Consider the following 20303-nt stretch of genomic DNA (forward strand, 5'->3'; position numbering starts at 1 on the left):
CCTTAGCATTACTGTGCTACCTCAGGCTACAGCATATCATGGGCGTGCCACAGAAGTCAATGGACTTAGATCAGTGATATCACACTGACAAGATGTCACACTGACAATTTTTTTTTTGAGGGGGGCTAGAATCGAGCCTTACATGCAGCTAATGCTGCAGCTAACAGGAGGACGTAGGAGAAGCTGCGTTTCCGCGGACTTCGAATCTTTGCAAATAGATGTGCCTAAACATGCACAGGACACTTGGAAAACACACTGAAGAGCATATAAAACCAGAAAAAGCATAATATGGGACCTTCACTATCTGTTTGTACGAATTTTCATGAATTCATACATTGTGGTAACTTTGTGAATGAATGATCTGTCCACCATCTAAGAGTAACTCTTCTCTCAGGTTCAAGGTGAAACCATATCTATGTAAGGAATCTCACGGCAGCAGAGTTATAGTTGGTTTGGAGCCAAATGTCTGTTGTAAAAGAGGGTTTTCTAAGAATGAAATGTCTGACATTTACGAGTCAAGCAGATGCCTTGCCTTATAGAGATGTACCAAAGTAGCCAAGAATTTGTAAGATGTACCTTCTAGCAGAATATACGCAAGTCTGTGAACATAGAAACTTTGTCAGTACTTTGTCGGTTCGTGATTGTTAACAAATTGTGTTCTGTTACAACTGTCTGACCTCGGCCGATTAAACCGCGTTCTAATCCACAGTCTGTTTCGCGATTTCATCATTGAATTTATACAGCAGCAACAACCCCAACCCAACAATATCCTTGCATATTTTCAAATTGCATTGAGACGCTTTGATATTTTAGTCATATTCAATATTTTATTTTGAAAAATCTATGAAAGGTGACAAGAATCAAATGCGCAAATGCATTAAGACGCTATTATAAAACCAAGCTAATTTTGCTTTCACATTTAGGCTAAGTTAGGTACCAACAAATGTCCCAGTGATTTTGACTTTCCAAGGAAATCAATTTGCGCTTGTCAAAAGCTACAAGTACTTGGGTTTTCTTATAGATTTTTGAGTCTTTAAAAGCATATATTGCCAAATTGGCCTCTAAACTCAAGGTCAATTTGGGATTTTATAATAGAAATACATCCTGCTTTTCCCTCAAAGCGAGGAAACTTATTGTGTCATCAACCTTTCTTCTTTTGTTGGATTTTGGAAATGTACTGTATATGGGGGCCTCAGCCGCAGGTATACACTGGCTGAGTCTTATCTATAAAGCTCTCCTTGATTTAGTTCCTTCTTATTTATGTTCAGACCCTCAAAGAACCAGAAGCCACTATGCCTTGATGTTTTCAAACCATCTGTTCCTCGTGTCTGAGCTCGGGTATAGAGCGTTTAGTTTTGCTGCAGAAAGCAACTGTGCTATGTGCGCAGCAGCCAAACCACCCACTCCAGGACCTCCCATCACAAACTGGGTAAGGCGATCTTATGTTTTATTTGTCGTTTTTTGATGGATACACATGTTTGTTTGTGTAGTTTGTGACTTTCATTAAAAGCTGACAATAGACAGCTGAGAGGTTGGACAAATTACCTTTGTTTTTACAGATTATCAACAACTATAACTGACAATGAAAATATGACCAACACAATAGAAATGTACAATTTGTGTTGAAAGAATAGAATATTTAAACCATAGATAAACCTTTCTGTTGAAGTAAAATGCATTTTTTATTTATTTTTTTGTAAGTAAAGGTTAACCATTTGTACTTTTACAGATTCAGTGTGACAGCTGTTCAAGGTGGTTCCACTCAGAGTGCCAGCAGATGGACAGCGCACAATTTCAAGGCGTAAACACAGCGGAGTGGGATTGCAATTTGTGCAAAAAAGGGAATCCATACAGCAGAGACAATTAATATAACTACTTACATGAATGGCTCATTTGTTTCCCATGGTGGCAGTTTTAAAAATATATACTTGCTTTGTTTTTGGTGTTTCTTTTGTGGTGTGTAATTTATCAGGTTGTGTTTTTGTTATTTTGTATTAAAAATTTGAGTTGAATCAAAATTTGAGCAGAATTTACCTTTATTTATCTCAAAAACTATACAGTAAAATCTTCTGACAATTCTCAGGATAACAGCCAGGGACAAGAGGAACAAGTATCCATTGAAATATTATTGTCACCTGTCATAGATTTTTCAAAATAAAATAATCAAAATGACTAAAATAGCAAAGCGTCTCAATGCAATTTGAGCAGAATTTACCTTCATGTTTCTCAAAAACTATATGGTAAAATCTTCTGAGAATCCTGAGGATGGCAGCCAGAGGCATGATGAACAAGAATCCATTGAAAGATCTTTGTCACCTGTCACAGTTTTTTCTAAATAAAATAATCAATGTGACTAAAATATTAAAGCGTCTCAATGCAATTTGAGCAGAATTACACTTAATCTTTCAAAAAAAAAAAAATCAGTAAAAGCATCTGAAAATGTAGAGAACTTTTTGTAATTATTTTTTATTTTATTTTACTCTTCTTATCTAATAACAAGTTATCAAACTACGCGGCCGCATTTCTCCTTTTTGGGCGCTACAAGCACCCGTACCGTAGTTCCTTGTATAGACGCGCATAATTTTTCGAGCGGCGGCTGGATTGACCGGGGTTTTGCAAAAGACGGCTCACTTTACCACGGTGCGGAAGGGACCGTCTACAAAGTGCAATACCGAAAAGAGATAGGCTATCTTTAAGTGAAGTGACAACAAAATCGATTTTCACCCTCATCATGTCCTTTTGCTTGTGAAGTTTGTGAAGATTGGCTTTGTCTAAATTTATGGATACAGTTGTGCAAACATAATAGAATAATCACCTGTTTGTAATAGGCTCCTGCCCTCAGCTGGGGAAAATGTGATCTCCATAATTTTCTGGATTAAAAAAGGAATATAGGGGGTTGGTTGCCTACTTGAGGCAGGGGACAAAGGGAGGCAAAAACATCACTGGGGTCATCAGGTGGGCTGCTTCAATGACAGGGCCACAACCCTTATCGATGTTGCAGATAAGCCCTCTGGAAAAGTATGGTCATTTGAGAGACATAAGACTGAAGGAGAAAACACATTGTAATAGGGTTTTGCTGAAACAAGGGAAAACCTTTATGAGCTGTTCAACAACTACAACTCAACTACTGCATAGCAGCGAGGCGTGTCAGTCAGTTCAAACATCTCAGTATCCTTAGTGAAACTAGGGGTGGCTGTGAATCCGTTGGTAGAGTCGTTATCTCTCAAACACAAGGCCAAGGGTTCGATCCCCAGTTGTACTGATTAAAATCATGCACCACAAATGCACCAGGCTCCTGCAAGTTCTCACACAAGTGTGCTAATGTACTCCGCTGTTATTGATATGCTGTGTAAGTTACTGTATTTCTAGACATATTGATGTCTAGATTGATTTCCTGTGTAGACAGACACAGTATAGCAGCTCAATCTCCCTCTCTTATCTCCTAGTGATTCTGAATCAGAGGTTACCTTACTCATTCCTGGACAAAGGTAGTCTATAAAAACCTCAGCTCTATATAAACAAGGAAGGAAGAAAAAGGCGGCTGGTGGATTCCTGGCTTCTGTTCAACATGCCACTCTGGAAGGACATTTATTTCCTGTTAACCATTAGGTCCAACTTGTTGGCCTGCTGCGAAGATTACTCCCTACTGGACCACAAGACAAACGTATTCAACATGTCTGTTGCACCTACACACGCTTACAATGTTGAGTTCAAATGGGACATTAAAGATTAAAACATTTGGGCATGTCCCACATCAAAAGTCGAGTCCAGAATGAGGGTAAAAGTGACAACTGTCCCATAAACTTGGTGAAACAGTTAGGCATATAGGCTACATTCAATGGTTTCGGAGCGTGGGTGATGGTAAATGGTAAATGGACTTGAGCAAACTGTTGAAAATGCATGATGGCATTACAAATATAGTAGATGTCGAATACATAACACAGCTCTTCTTAACTATAAACTGAACAGCATAGTTTTGTATGTGTTTATGTTTTTTTTTTTGATTTTGCACAGCATTTCCATTACATGTTCTTTTATTTCTTTTGTAAAATTGCATGCACAATGTTATTTTATTATGTATTTCCTGCAGCCACTTTATTACAGACTTGATTTGGGCTGATTGAGATGGTCAGACTGTCTGGGGTCTGCGGACAGGGTCTCATGTTTGCCCTAACAACAATACATCAGTGTTCCTATTCACTCTTGAAGTCAGGAAAGATGGAGTTGGGACTATTTGTTCTGTAAAGAATATTCATATATTCATACATGCCGATGAAGTGTCTTGTCCAAGGACACATCAGACATGTGGCTGCAGGAGCGGGGGATCGAAACCCAACAACCTTGAGGTTTAGAGATGACCGACTCTACCAACTGATCCACAGCTGCAACATAATAATAAATAAATAAAATGGTGAAGTTGTATGGGTGATGAACAAGTCTTCCAAGTGTTCAATCACTGAATTCCAAACTGACCACTAGTCACACAAAGATGTCTTACTTAGTAGAGATGCCCTATATTGTACAACAAATGCTAAAGCCTCATAAAAACTGTTTTCATCAATAACAGCTCAGTTCACTAAAATGTTCCTCTTTTTGTTGTTTTGAAATGTGGCATCATGGACTTTCAGTATGTACAGTACAGTACAAACTTAGTAAAAACATAATTGTGAAATATGGAAGTACATCTTCTAGAAAGTATTTATCTTTGACTGACTTGACTTTGATTTGGAACCATCTTTTCCTATTACAGAACACCAAAGTTAAACTAGAGAGGGATAGAGAGAGAGAGAGATGTAACAAAACATATACATTTTCAGTGTAAGAGCCATATTCATGTTTTTGGGTCAAGCTGTAAATCGTTTTTCACTATTGTGCCACTGGGTGTCACTGTCCTATTGTTTAAGGCACAGGTATCTAGGAACGTCACTTGTCAAGGTGCGGGAGGTGTTTTGACACCAGAAGGGCATGTGGTGTTTGACCGCTGAGGCGGCAGGCGGCATGGAGAAACAGCAGCTGTATTCACTTTGCATGGTGCTGCAATAAACGGATTGTATTATGCTGCAAACCAAAGACACACAGCAAACGGTATTGTATTGACCTACATAGGACAGTACAACGCGTCAGCCAGGTCACTCCTGGGAGTCAAAGCACATTAGCAGCTTTAGTATTGGACTAAGCTTCTATATTCAGTAAGCACTATAAATCCTGTGATCAATGTGATTATAGATGACTTACTGCTCTTATTAAAAGTCTATATAAGCCATATAGCATTATGAATTTTTGTTGACACATTTTTCAAACCAACTAAATTATTTTTTAGTTTTTACACAATAAGGAAAGAAGTTATTTTAATAATTCATAGACCCAAAACATAAGATGAAGGGACTTCTTTTTTTTTTCTATAAACGAAGCCATGCTTAAAACATATCAGTTTCCATGGTAAGGTTTGAGTTTACCACTCACACTACAAGATAATCTGAGCAGATAATCGGGTCTGAGCAGCCTTGAGTCGGGAGCGACCCTGCGATTATCGGGAAGTAAGAATCGGAGCTCAAATCGGCCCGATTATCCGACAGTGTGAGCCAGGCTGTAGAGGAAACTTTTTTTAGCTCCTGCTTTAGACCACGGCAGTGCAAATGCAAACAGAAAAAAAGTTCCCATGGTGTGTAGTTCACATGGAAGTCCTTAGTGGATAGTTCTCTCTTCAGAAAGAACCCCAGAACTGTTTGTTTTAAAAACAAGTAAGACATGTAGTGTTAGGCACCACGGACAACAGTTCAAATACAGCCAATCACATAGCTCATTTAAAAATCAGAAACAAAGAAGTAGGCTAATTTAAAAAAAACTCAGAATCTGCTTGGGCTGAATTGTTATTTTAAACTTTGGTATTGTCATAGACCCTAATTTTCACAATCAATGCATCTCCAGACCTAACTTGCTTAGAGATTATCAAATCCAAACACTTGTAGCTTCCACACTCTGCATTTATCAAGGTGGGTTATTTCATGCATCCCTCTCTTGCACTTACAAACCTAAGTTTTTCAAGTTGTATTTATTTAGTCCTCTTTTTTGTCTCACCACTTGGGGGCAGTGTAATAAACTTAATTATCCTAAATTATCTTTTTAGCAGTGAGGTGTTTTGACTTTTTTATCTTTGAGTTGATTTCAATAAATTTGTCAATGTCATGGTTTATTGACTTACATAGCCTGTTTAATACCAGAGGTTTGACTGATTCTAAGGAGAAACAGGATGTGGTGTTAATAAATTGTTTCTTTATATTAAGAAAACTAAGTTCATGAGTTTTGGAAATTGATGGTGATATTATTCAAAAAAAAATCTGTAATACTGGCAAACATGGCAAATAGGTCCTTTTCCATATTTACAGATGTTTTTTTTTTTCAAACAACTCACTCATTTTAAATTGCATTAAGGATCACAGAAACACACACACACACACACACCATGCTTAATTATGAAACAGGTTGGTACAGTAAACTGTACCAACGTGACTTCTTGGGTATTGACTCTTTCCAAATGTGATGATGAATCAGATCTGAACCCGTCACCTGAACAGGAACTGTCTAACAACATATTTAACAAGTATTTAAGTCATGAGACATCTCCTTCTGAAGTCATATAATGGCAACAAGTGGACGCCCCCTTCAGATATTCTGTGCCAGCCAAAGAGCAAGTGTATTTATTTCATACATTAAAAAAACTTTGTTCAGTGTTTTTACAAGTTTGTATTTATCAGGTCCATTTGTTTTGGAGGCAGGGGAGAGACCTTTGTAGAAGATTTCGCTCCTGGTAAAGACCTTGAGGACTCTAAACAACAAAGGAACCCTGAAATAAAACACAAGCTGAGCCCAGAGAAATAAGCAGAGCATCTTAGGTCACAGCCCCTCCAGCAGTCTTGGGAGATACTCACTCAGCGAATTCAGTGTTTCTGAGGGGAACCTTGGAAATGTTTGGTCCCACTTTACAACGGCTGAGTGTTTTGCGCAGAATCTCCAGGCTTGTTTGCATCCCTCAGCACTTTGCTGCGTGTCATCACCTCTGTCTTTCCTGCATTTTGTGGACAGCAGCAATTCACAAATGCACAACAATAACTGACGCGCCCAAATTCTAAATCTAAAAATTAGGAGGGGCTGAGCCGAACCTTTATCTAAACTACTTTGATTAAAAACTCAAAACCAAGATTTAAGCAGAGGCTATTGGCTGAACTTCAGGAACATGTGTTAGTTTGTTAATGAATTGTCTGACCTGAAGATAGCCATAACAATGTTTAGAAGGTATGCCACATTTGTCTTTAAGTTGTTCAAATGATAGTTAATTTCCTGCCTTAAACAATTCACCAATAATCCTACTACCAAGATCATACCAACAAAGGAATATGTTAGTACCCAGTCCAGGAGAAGAAGCTGTGTTTTAAATAATAGAGTGCATGGCTGAAGAGAGACCCTTCCTCTGGATGAACTCCCATGTTTTAATTGAGTTCATCAACATTGGACTGTCATGATGGACCTCAGGTGGAAGCAGTAAACACAGAGAAGGACACAGCCAGGAATCAGTATGGGTGAATGTAGTCTAGAAAATGTCTCAGCCACTCTGATATTAAACACGTGACATGTTTAGTTGTAAAACGTAAAGTTTGGCATTTTAAGACCACCCCCCTCTTTTGGCGACTGCAGTGTTTTAAGATTGAGCCCTACATTTCAAAATAGATCAAAACTCTGTGGCAAACTGAAGATCACTTTACTGTATTTTATTGTGATCGAACAACGCGTTTTGCCTGTATCTTCCTCAGGTTCGCCCAGCACAATCACAGGGCATACACAGGTCTGTAAAATACAAATGGTCACATGACTCGTGTCCCAATGGTCCCAATAAACATTAATCCAGGTCTCAGCTTCAAATGAAAACTATCACATGCAAACATATCATATGCACCCACATGGGCGAAACGCGTTGCTCGCTCACAATAAAATACAGTACATTCATTTTCAGTGAGCAGCAAAGTTTTTATTTATTTTTCATGGTATGTTCCTACAACCTTGCACACCTGAGAATGTATAGGCTGTAGTACCCTGTTGGCCACTTAGATTAAAATTTCAAATGAGCTTTATCAATATCAGAAAACACCGGTGAATTAATCCTCAGCAGGAGCTTCTACATTGGGTATAGGATCCTAGGAAGGATGTTCATTTTAATTAAACTGACTCTGCCCAAACAAGACAGAGGGAGGTCGAACCACCTGAGTAGAAATTAAGTTGTCGTTTAAATAGACAGAGATTTTAACGCCTAGATATATAAAACATGAATCAGACCATTTAAAGGGAAAGGTAACCAAGACACTTTTAATCCCAAAATCACCACATGGGAAAGTTTAGGATTTGTCATAACAAGACAAGCCTTAAATTTATTATTTTATTATAAATCATATCTTGGAGTCAACCTGCAGGCCATTCAATAGACATCAGAGTTAGGCACTTTGTAATGCAATCATCCACAGATTTAAAAATAAAGGCACAATTGACAAAACATTATCTTAAAAAAAAAAGGGTTTGCATCATTGTCAAAGACATAATAGTGCATGTTGCTGAGCAGCTGATGATTTTTTCTACAATATCTCAGTCTGTTTGTGATACAGGGCTGCACAGTGGTAAATGCTGTCACCTTACAGCAAGACGGTTGCTGGTTGGTTGCATGTTCTCCTCGTGCACACAGGCAGCCCTGTGCCTGGTCGTGTCGAGTGCAGGAAGTACTGTCTCTCGCTCAATGACGCCCCCTCCCCCCACACACACACACACCCACCCCTCAATCTCACATGTCTAAAAGCTGAAAAAAGGCCAGTATGTAGAAAATATAAATACAGAGTTAGTGTACATTTTTGGGCCATGTAAGCCAGCCTTACTTTCTATGATACATCCAAAAAGAAAACAAAATGGCACATATTTGTAATTCACATTAAAAGGGGTTTTAGGCCAATTCAAATAATGTAGTAATGGTGGCATTCTGCAGTAAGCATTATAATAGGCATGAAGATTTTTCTGTGAAGCATGTGTATATAAACCCAAGCATATTGTGATTACTTCGAGCTTTCCTTCAGACTGTATTGACACGCTGAAGCTTTGTTCCTTCTACTTGCAAGAAGAATTAAACTAAACAAATTGATTGACTCATGATCCTTTCTTTTGCATTGTTAACAGAAATTTCCAGCACACTGTCCCCTCATGGTGATAGGGAAACTATGTTGTGGGAGAATGCAGATGTGCAGAGGTAATGATTTGTATTTACTTTATGTTGCTATCTGTATGTGTGTTGTCCACATTTGTGATGTTCTAAACCACTTGTTTGCATTTAGAACTGTTTAGTTGTGTCAGTCAGTATCACCAGAATTATAACAAGTAAACATAAACAAATTAAATTTGTTGACACAAAATATCACCACCCTCTATAAAACTTGATTATAAGGAGCTTGGCTAGCCTCAGTATAGCTTCATACTCTTGACTTCCAGGATGTACTCCAGTTCTTAACCTTTTGTTTTTGAGTTGTTCCCAGTAATGACTCCAGTTTCCATCTTTGTCCGCTCCAAAACCAAACACATCAACCTAGAAAAAGAACAAAAAAAAAATAGCCACTGAGAAACAGAATGGATGAAAAATTGCCATTACCATCAAGAATTTGTAATTTTTTGTAATCAAACTTCAGATACAGGAATGTCAGCTGGACTACTAAATGGACCATGTATCAATATTAAACTTTAAGTTGTCACAGCTGACAGATGTATAGACCAGTAAATAAATATCTTCACCAATTTTCTGCTTCTTAGTTACTTATCATCTGTTCAGTAGACTTAAAACAACTCTGCCATTTTTGTGTGTGTTACATGAGTTCAACCAAACCTTCACTGCAGGGTTTGAAAAATAATTATATTATAATTATACATTTTTTGTAACAATCCTGTTCATTTTAAAAGGAACAAACAATGTTGGCACATGATCAGACAACCAAAGTCGATCCTCTCCGTCTTTTGCCTGCTCCACTTTTCAGAAAATGTTGTGCTCAAACAGGCCATTCAGAGATTAGCCCTTTGTGATGTCACAAAGGGCAGTAACCCCTCCCCCAGGTGGGTGATATTCCCACAACCAGGTGTTTGTTCTGCCCTCTGAGTCTTACTTCTACACTTCTTACTTACTACTACAGTAAACAAATGGGTATGGTGCAATAAGGCCCAAGCCACGTGGCGGGGGCCACGTCGCCAGGGGCGTGGTCAGACACAGCTCATTTGCATGAGCTGAAAGAGGTTTAGGCATGAGCAAAAACGTGGACAAGAAAAACAAACTTCATTTGATCTCTGTTGCTGTCTAATTTAAACAGATGTTTGCAATCCGCTCGTCACTATAAATCCTCACTGCTGTAATAAACTCTAAACTTGTTATAGTCCACATCTGTATGAACTTTGTGTGAAGTTTGTTGAAAACTGGTATAAGCGGCTTGCTAAGTATGGATAATTCAGAACAATCCAACTAATGAATTAAGTATGAATTAGCAATTCAGAAAGTATGATATCATCTGATTATAAAGCATGACTTCACTCAGACTGACAAATGTGTCTGACTTCCAGCACACCTGTATTCAGTGAAGAGCAAATAGCATCCCATGCTCTGTTGCTGTCTGCAAATATTTGAATTACTGTCATTCAGAGTTTTGGTCATAATAACCACACTTATGCAAAGAGCATTACTGCTAAAAAACAACAACAACTCTAATAATAATAAATTGGTTTTATATAGCACTTTTCTAGGAACTCAAAGATGCTGTCACACCTTCTTGAGATGTGTTGATACAAACTGTAAAGCAGACTGGCTATGATGGTATCATGTTATCAGGACGAGTTGCTCTTGCTCGCTCTGAGTGGAAAGTTGAGTTTCCGATGCCAAGAATTCTATTGAAAACAGGCTCCACAATAACCTTGAAAAATTCTGCTGGCTCACTTCCAACTCATCCTTGATACATGGATGGCATTGAACTCAATCAGGGTGACAGCGAGGCTCAGACCCACAATCACATGCTTCAATATCACCGTCCCATTATTCTTTTGTTAATTAGATCTCTATATGGCAGGAATCAGCGCCACTTCAATTGGTAAATTCAATGTGCTTTACAGAAGATGCACGAACATAAAACAAACTCATTTAAAAAAATGAACAAATGGATTCTAAGCTCACTTTGAATCCAAATCACATTTATAAAAGGAGCCGGCAACATCCCATACAACACACACAGACATACCTGTTCTTATAGAGTGCACACAGGGACCATACATCAACCATATGTGCACACTAACACACACACACACACACACACACACACACACACACACACACACACACACACAAAGATAAACTAGCAACCAAAGTCACAAGTTGCGAGATAAGCAATGTTTTAAGACCGCTCTTAAAGAACATGATTTTTCTACAGACCTCAGACACCAGATTTCATCTTGACTCTAGATAAATTCAGCACACCTGCTGATCTGAGAGATCTGATTGGGCTGTAGTCTGTAGAAAATGCAAGTAATGCATGGTGTAGACGCTATCAGAGGCCTCAATCCATTCTTTGTGAATTATCTTTTTTCCTAGTGCCACCCCGCCCTGACCCGCCCAAGACTTGAGAATAGACCTGACAAAGATTGCATCTTGATGTTATTTCTGAAAGCTTGAGGTCATTTTAGTACAAGTAAATCAAACAAAAATTGTCTTTCCTTGTTTGTTTTTTTTAAGTTGTTTTATGCTAACACCTGGCTACACTGGAATCACAGAGAAATTGTGCAACCATTCCCAGAGGCAAAAATCTATATTTTCTTCAGCCAATGACAGACGACAGTTGCTGATGGGTTCAGAGATTGGTGAAAGTGGAATGGAAATCTCCCCAAATGATCCAAGATTTGTTGCTTTTCAATCACTTATTGTCCATCATGAATGTGTTACAGCATCACTGGCGACATTAACAATGAAATAAAAATAATATTAAAGAGAATAAAAAAAGTAAACCTACCTCATCACAAATATGCAGGGCAAGGACCAGAGCCATAAATCCAGTGGAAGAATACCTGCCTTTCTTATCCAGCCATGTTTGATGAACGTACTTCATAAAGGCCGGATTGACAACCATCACCTGTTTTTGAATCAGAGACGACTTTTAATGCTTTCAGTAACACTTTAATTTAATTAAGGTCACAATATTCACCATCAACTAGTTGCATATTAGCATGCTAATTAGCAGCAGACTGGCTACTTATTAGTCATTCTTAAGTGCTTCAATTTGATGAAGAATTTACATCACAGCAAATAAAGTTAGATGTGAAATACACAACATATAAAGAAGAAGAAGAAGATTTACTTTATTGATCCCCGTGAGGGGAAATTTCAGTTTTTACACTCTGTACTCATGCAAATACTGCAAATACCAGGCTAATACTCACCAAATCCTTGTTTGCCTTGATCTTTGCTCTTACTGGCACATAGGAGCTGTTGAAAAAAAAAAAAAAAACGTAAATGTCAAACTCCCCAAAAGAAAACTAATACAGAGATCACTCTCAATATCAGGCATGCAGATGAGTCTAATTCATGCTGAGTGCCAATATTTTCCATGCACCTCCTCCAGGCTAAAACCTGAGAAGCCATGTCCTCAACTCACCTGAGATCAAAGATAAAAGGGATCATCTTTCCCACAATACAGTCAGTGCACTGCTGACCTATGAACATGAGCGGCACATTAAAGTTTTAACCCTAACTCTTTAGCATAGCAGTCATTCCTTTTCCTAACCGCATCCTCAGCAATGGGCGACTTTGACTAACCACAATGTAACCATTTACATTCCAAACCTTTACTGCTGCCTGTGTGTGGTGCTACAGAGACTGAGGGAGTGTACAAGGTTTACAACTGCAGGCAATGCTGATTCTGTTCTGTTGTTGGACTCATGCATAAAGCAAGTCAGCACTATTCCTAAATGATGCCATCATACGCCCGTTGTGTGTCGATTGAGAAGAGTCTCAACAATATTTGATTGTTTGATCCTAACCTGCATATTCCATTATCAAAACCATCATCACTGGAGCCCTTTTTTCTCTGTTTTTTTTTGGACGGGGTCAACCACACCTCCTCACTAAGATAAAAGTTTCTGTCCCTTCCTCGCTCAGAGTCGCTCTTGAGAATGTTCCTAATGATACTAAGTCATTATATTGAGTTACTAAGTCATGATATTGAGATACTAAGTCAAATTTTTTCTCCCATGTCCCCTTAGGGGCTCCGTCTAGGTCACCACTCGTTGTTTTTCCAATACGCTTTAAAAATATCTTGACTTATTTTGACCTTATGACCTCCATGAAACGTCTCTGACTTTTCCCTTTCCAAAGTGAAGAGAACATTCCTTCATCTTCATCAGTCTTTGCCGTTTGTGTAAACCGTTTTTCTGCAGAATAATCCTGCATGAAAGTTTGTTCCTCTGTAAACTCTCCATACCGACAGACTCATTGTCTTCGCAATGAGCATTTAGCTGTCACAGAGGAGGGCGCTCTTCATGCCTCTTAAGTCCCAAAGTAACATCGTCGTTTTAAACTGCTTCTTTGAGCACAGGCTGATCTTTAAACAAGCTTCCCCATTCATAAAAAAAATTATATATATTATGTGAAGGGGCTTATATTGAAAAGGTTGAGTTGCCATGTTTATAGTTGTCGTGTTTCATAGCCAGATCTTTGCAAAATTTCCCAACTATGAGAGAACAGACAGATGCATGAATTTGTTTCACTCTGAGGCTCTCTGGCTGTTTTTACAATATTTAAAGATGGTACAATGAATCCAGATTAATAAAGGATTTTTGAGATGACATTGAGAGAAACACTGCTTCTCTAAGAGTGAGAGCCAGGAATAGTGTTTATCCTGCAGTCAAGCAAAAAGGTCAAATATTATAGGCTCCACCTACTCTATACACAATGGGCTTTTTCTTGTGTGGCAGTTATGTGCGTGTATCCAGTTATATAAAAAGCAAAGTTGTACTTGAAAGGCTTTTTTTTTTCTGACTGATCTGAAAAAAGAATTAATTCCATAAAATATGACTCACGATCCATGAAATCCTGTGGTAAAGGCCTTGTTGAGCCACTCAATATCCTGTATCTTGAATGGAAACAGCACAAGATGAGTGCTGTTGTCCAGGTCGATGGCACTCTCTGGATACATGATACGATGAGTTGTTCTGGACCCAACATCTGCTTCATAGCCTTCGGTTTTTCCAGTGTTCATTCTAAACCGAGAGATAATTCACTGTGTTAAAGGCGCTGCTACAGATTAGAAAAATAAAACCCAGCTGTTTATTTACTTTCTTAAAACATTAATTTTTTCAGAACTGACTAAATACTTTCTAAGCTGGAAGAATTACCTGATGATGATTTCATGGGCATTTATCAGCGGTCCATAACGCGATCCTTTCAAATTGCCAGAATTCCCCACCACGGCACATCTCCTGCAGTGTTCACGGCTGGGTTTTAAAACATCCGGACTTGGTGGGAATATCTGAAACAGTCTTTCCACTGTTTTATTGTAGACATCATAGTTGCGTTTTTCATATTGTAAGCCCTAAAAAAAAAAAGCATACCATAAATTTTGTTAGAGCAGTTGGGTTGCAAGAGCAAACACTGGCACTGTAGAGATACACATGAAGTAGATGATTACAAGTTAATGATACCTATTTCACTGTCTGATCCTGATTTGTTTGAGGTCCGGATGCAGTGGTGTAGTGCAGGGTATACACAGGTACACGGAGTATACCCACTTGTTTTTGTCTTTCCCACTTCTAAATCTCCTCTGATTCACACAATTAATTGATTGACCATATTCAGTAGGATGCTGCAATGTTTCCTATAAGGTGGTTAAGGGATGACCCTCTCTACTCTGTCTCTAATTGGCTAGCAGGCGCACTAACTAAATATACAAGTCTTATGTCACTGTTAGTAACAGAGGCCGTTTATTCTCTGCTGGACGGGACACTTAAAATAATCCTTTTGGAGGAAAAATTAAGAGTACACCCACTTCTTGAGACACCACCACTACAATACTGTCCGGATGTTATGATACCTTGCAATACAGTCAAGAATCAATACAATTATGGACAATTAAGATCCATTTGACCAAAACATATCAGTGTTTCCCCTACCATTATATTAGGGGGCGGCCCCAAGTTCTATGGTCAAGTTCATTTTATTTTAAGTTCTATGGTCAAGTTCATTTTATTCTAAGTTCTATGGTCAAGTTCATTTTATTTTCTAGGCTATATAGCGAGAGATCATAAGGATACCTTTCCTATAGAGCAGGTCTAAACCTCGTCCTTTTATTAAACAAACTAAATAGCCTTATGTTAGTTATCTTATTTACACGACGCCATGTCGTTTACAATTCTCCTCTGCTCTCTGTGTCGCGCACGGCGGAGTTTCGCCCCGATGCGCGCGCACACACACACACACACACACACACACACACACACACACACACACACACACACACTCGCAATAATAAAAAGTCCGGGGGAGCATGAGAAAATAAAGTAGTCGGCTTAGTTGACTTCGGACTTTTCTGGGCTTCTCCCTCCCTCTCCCTCTCTCTCTCTCTCTCTCTCTCCCTCCCTCTCCCTCTCTCTCTCTCCCTCTCTCTCTCTCTCTCTCTCTCTCTCTCTCCCTCCCTCTCCCTCTCTCTCTCTCTCTCTCTCTCTCTCTCTCCCTCTCTCTCTCTCTCTCTCTCTCTCTCTCCCTCCCTCTCCCTCTCTCTCTCTCTCTCTCTCTCTCTCTTTCGCGCTCTCTCTTTCTGCCGTTACTGAGGGGAATAAGCTGTTAGCGTGCTGCATTCACGGGTGCTCTGACAATGAGAGATGCATTCAGGTGCTCTCAGAAACGGGAGTTGCAGGTACGCAGATACAACTCGCAGGACCCCCCCCCCCCCGTTATAGGTAACAGACATGCAAGAGCAAGTTATGTTTTAAGGTTTTAAGGTGCATCTGGTTTGAAAGCTGGAGTGGAGAAGGCAGGAAACAGAGCAGAGCAAAGTGTGAAAATCGCAAGGGACTGAGTAACAACACAAATAGCACACCCAACATGAGATGACACATACAATGGTACTACATACCAACCTTACCACGCTAAAGACAACTACATCATATAAGTAACATAATGTAAGCTGTGATCTGAAGCCCCTCTGGTCAGTGCAAGAGACACTGAGTGTGGAGATTACTACTTGCTTTAAGTGTTTTAAGGATTTTGGCTGATAGGCTACATATAACTTTAGAGCCAGTTGCTATGACTCAACTTTTTGAAAAAATGGATGAAAACTTATATTTAGGTTACACAAAGTTGGCAAGGTTCAGGGACTTTCTGTGCTTCTATAGCTGCACCTGTGTTTCAAACATTGAAACACTAAACCACGAAACATAACTTGCTTCTGCCATGCCAACACTTTCCCTATTTGTGATATAAATGTAGTTATTTTAGTTTGAGAATTGTTTTTAAAATCAGTTCATTTAAAACAAAACTTATAAAGTAAACATAGGCGTACTTTTATAGCACGATAACTTTACAAACAGAAATCGCAATTGTGAACTCAACTGTGTGATCGTATGGCACGATTAGTCGAGTGTGCAATTACATCCCATGATTACATTTCGTTTTAGAGACGGTGTTTCGTTGCCGCTTACCCTCCACCAGTTGAAAGCGTCCACCGGAAGGTTGTATTTCGTCGACAGAAATGGTTCCACCGATTTGTCGAAACGCTTCACAAACCACTGATCATCTTCTGGAAAACACTTCTCACAGTGGCAGCTTTCGACCGAGGGACTTGCGTCCTGCAGCTGGGGCTGTTGCATCATGAATCCTCTCATGAAGACAAAGATGCCGGTCAAAAACGCCAGGAGGAAGAGCGCCTTCACTCTTGAGATCATCTTGTCTTTCTTATTCCCCGGACTGGGAAACTCTTCCAATCTGTGGCAATGTCGTCAAATAAAAAAAAAAAGAGTACATCCATAGGCTATAGGAGGGATAAGAGATAAAACTCCAAGAATAATAGTCATTTGGTAACGGACTACATGAAGTCGTTATAATGTTAAGTTTATAATGAACTCATAGTTAGTTGTAGTTTATATCACAGTATGTCTATGTAGAAGGATTAAGCAAATAATCGTTTAAGAAGTAGGTAGCCCATCCTTTTATATATATATATAGCCTAATTATTATAATAAACCAAGAAGACTAGGCTACATATGTATTATATCACATGATTCCTGTTGCAATATGTATGTTCATTTATAAGAATAAATATAGCCTACTCTAAAGTTCATCATCATAATGTCGTACATTTTCGATCAAGCCTCAATCTTTAAAAATGTGTCGGTGCCCATTGTATTTCCTTATTAGCCTACCGCATCTGAGAGTGGTCCAGTTATAAGCCCATCTACATGCCAAGAGCTGAAAATTCATCAGAGCCGAAGAAGCGTGTCGGAAGTGACCCAAAGTTGAATGTGTTCTTATTGTACGCTACATACAGACACAGCAGGAAGTCTTCAGAGTGAAGACTTGGCATCGTCTGTGATATCGGGAGGGGCGGGGTTTGTGCAAGGGCAGCAAATATGTTAGAAAGGGCAGTGTTACACCCCTGTACGGAGTATAAGAGGAGAACTACAGAAGAAAGAAACAAACACGTTTTTGCTGGCTTTCATTCAGTGGTGTGATGAATAATATGCAATAACACATCGCATTATCTTTGTACAATATTATACACTTAGACGAACATACATGCACTGTGTTATACCTTTACATAATGGCCTATAAATAATGCTTTTCCCCCACATTTTGTGATTGTTACGCACTTAGATGGGAAATAAAGGAGTATTTTGTACATGCCGAATAGAACTTTGAGCGATGTTTAAGACTGCACAGTGTAATAGTATTAGGCCTACTTTAAAGTTTCATCTAGTAGGCTACTGCACCATGTCACTCCCCAAACCAGGCCGCTATCAACAAGCTGCAGCTGCTGCAACAAGTGGGCATAGCCTACATATTGCATTTAAAAGATGGGCGTGTAGTTTCACGTTCAATAAGCAAATTCCAAACTCTGCCACACAAGACGCACAACAGCACAGTTGATTTATTATCAGTGCATTTGCTGACACATTAAGATTGATTTATTCATTTATTATTATTTTTTTTAATGGATTGAAGAGCTGAGAGACGGAAATCTTTTGTTTCTGTTTGTTTCCAAGCTCTCTAACGTGCACGCGCTCTCCAGTGCGCGTTCTCGCAGAAACACGTGCAGCAGCACAGACACAATCGCACGCGATTTGGATTTATGATTAATATTTTATATACTGAGTGCTACAAATAATATAGCCCACAGATACAGACTGCCAAAGGGCTGGTTCTTGTCAAGTAAGTGTAGCAGGGTGGGCAGGTAAAAAACATTAGGTGGGCATCGTTTACAATTTCATGAAGCAGTAAGCTGATTGAAGATTGCTTTCTATTTCAGTTAAATGATTGGTGTAATTTTAGGAAGGACCTATTCATCTCAAATCAAAATAAAATCGTCATCCAGAGCTTCAATGAGTTCTTACAATAAAAGAACAACCTCTAGTGAGACTTCTTGTAATACTCAATACAAAAAAAAGGTGTTATTCAAACACTAACTAAAAGGGGCAAAGGAAATATCAACCACTCACAAGGACTGCTTCAGAGTGCAGCTGAATCATTCAATTAGACATCATAAGGGGTCATCTCTGTGAATTTGCATGAGGGCTGTGAGCTGACCACCCAATCATAAATTCAAAATAGTAACGGCATTGTGGCAGTCTATTTCTCAATAGGCTGAATACACTTTAACTGATATATTCTTTTTTTCCCACTTAAAATTTGTTTTGGTGGGCAGAACTCACGTTGAGGGTGGGTTGAGCCCCCCTGGCTGCCTTTGGCCTCAGTGCCCATGACTCATGAATTAGAGAATGGAGCCAAGGATTCCAGAAGACAAAATAAGTAAATAAATGTTTACAGCCTTTGTTTGATGTTGAACTCACATAACTCTCTCTTAAAGGAAATGGAATTTGTTTGATTCATGTTACGCTCAAAACGCAACTACTGCATATATAATCAAGCGACATAATCCAACCTCTCTACACCATGATTATGACCAGCAAAACTGGAAAAATCTACTCAGACACTTCCCAAATCACTTTATGCGGCATGCACAGCGAGCTTCACGGCGTCAAAATACGGCCCTATGTGTCAATTTCTTTCTTTTCACGTGTGTCAAAACTTTGCAGGACTAATTTTCAATTTGGTGGGGGGGAGAGAACCAAAAAACGCAGAGACAGGTTGACGGAGTGCAATAGGTTGGCCTAAGCCTGTACATATGTTTTAAGTGTTAATAGAAACAAACAAAAAAAGAACTCCCAGTACACCCAACAGAAGTTGAGCATGGCATTGCACATCGGAAGTTCTTACATCATTGTACAAAAGTGATTGAGTGACTTTTTGTTCAGTTTGAGTGTGTGCTTTCTTTGTTTTGCTAGGAGCAGGATTGGTTGGTTGGTCCTCCTGTGGTTAAGTAGCTTCTCTTTCCTGAATATTTGACTTTATGAAGCCCACTGGCAGAGATGGTGCAGACTGAGTTGCTTTATATGGAGAGGATCCCTTGTCCTCTTATAGTAGCTGGTGCCATAGTATGTGATCACTGTTTCCAGCATATGTCCCGTCCCTTCCTGCATGGGTCTGTCCCTAATTTGAGGTTCAAATAACCCTACACTTCTCCTTAAAGGCACATGCCTCTTTCTTCGACCACTTAACCTCCCCTTCCTTTTGTCACATTCATTCTCCTTCCTCTCTATCAATTTTTCATGAGGGAAATCTACACTACACTAAGTAGCCTGAATGATAAGATAAAAAAAATCCTTAATAGTTTTCTTAAACCTAAATTTAGGTGTAGGGACGGAGCCAGGGAGTAGCCAGGGCCATCTTAGAAATCTGATGGGCCATCCCAAAATCCTAAACTGTAATTGGCTATCTGCCTCGTCAAAGGCAGGACTGACCCCACCTTTTGGCTGTGTTGTCAATGCTGCACATTTTCCATAGTTTGTGGTTTAAATTGTGAATTAGAACACACATCTTTTTGAGTGAACACACATCTTTCTTTTAAGCTTAAAATATTAAATGTCCCTCTTGTTTGTGTTACTTTTCAAAGTTATAAATAAATACACATAGGGATATAACATCT

General features: G+C 39.1%; 1 protein-coding gene across 1 annotated transcript; it reads right to left on the bottom strand.

The window, feature by feature from the left end:
• Positions 1–8330: 8330 nt before the first annotated feature.
• On the bottom strand, positions 8331–17624 carry LOC109991762 (CMP-N-acetylneuraminate-beta-galactosamide-alpha-2,3-sialyltransferase 1). Its single transcript, XM_020644120.3, has 7 exons — positions 17464–17624; positions 16744–17026; positions 14443–14639; positions 14128–14307; positions 12490–12535; positions 12063–12182; positions 8331–9613 (listed from the first exon to the last, which is right to left on the bottom strand). The coding sequence occupies exons 1-7, from the start codon at positions 17466–17468 to the stop codon at positions 9446–9448; spliced, it is 999 nt and encodes a 332-aa protein (XP_020499776.2). The 5' UTR covers positions 17469–17624; the 3' UTR covers positions 8331–9445.
• Positions 17625–20303: the final 2679 nt, after the last annotated feature.

Source organism: Labrus bergylta, chromosome 19, assembly GCF_963930695.1.
Source record: "Labrus bergylta chromosome 19, fLabBer1.1, whole genome shotgun sequence".
NCBI lineage: Eukaryota > Metazoa > Chordata > Actinopteri > Labriformes > Labridae > Labrus > Labrus bergylta.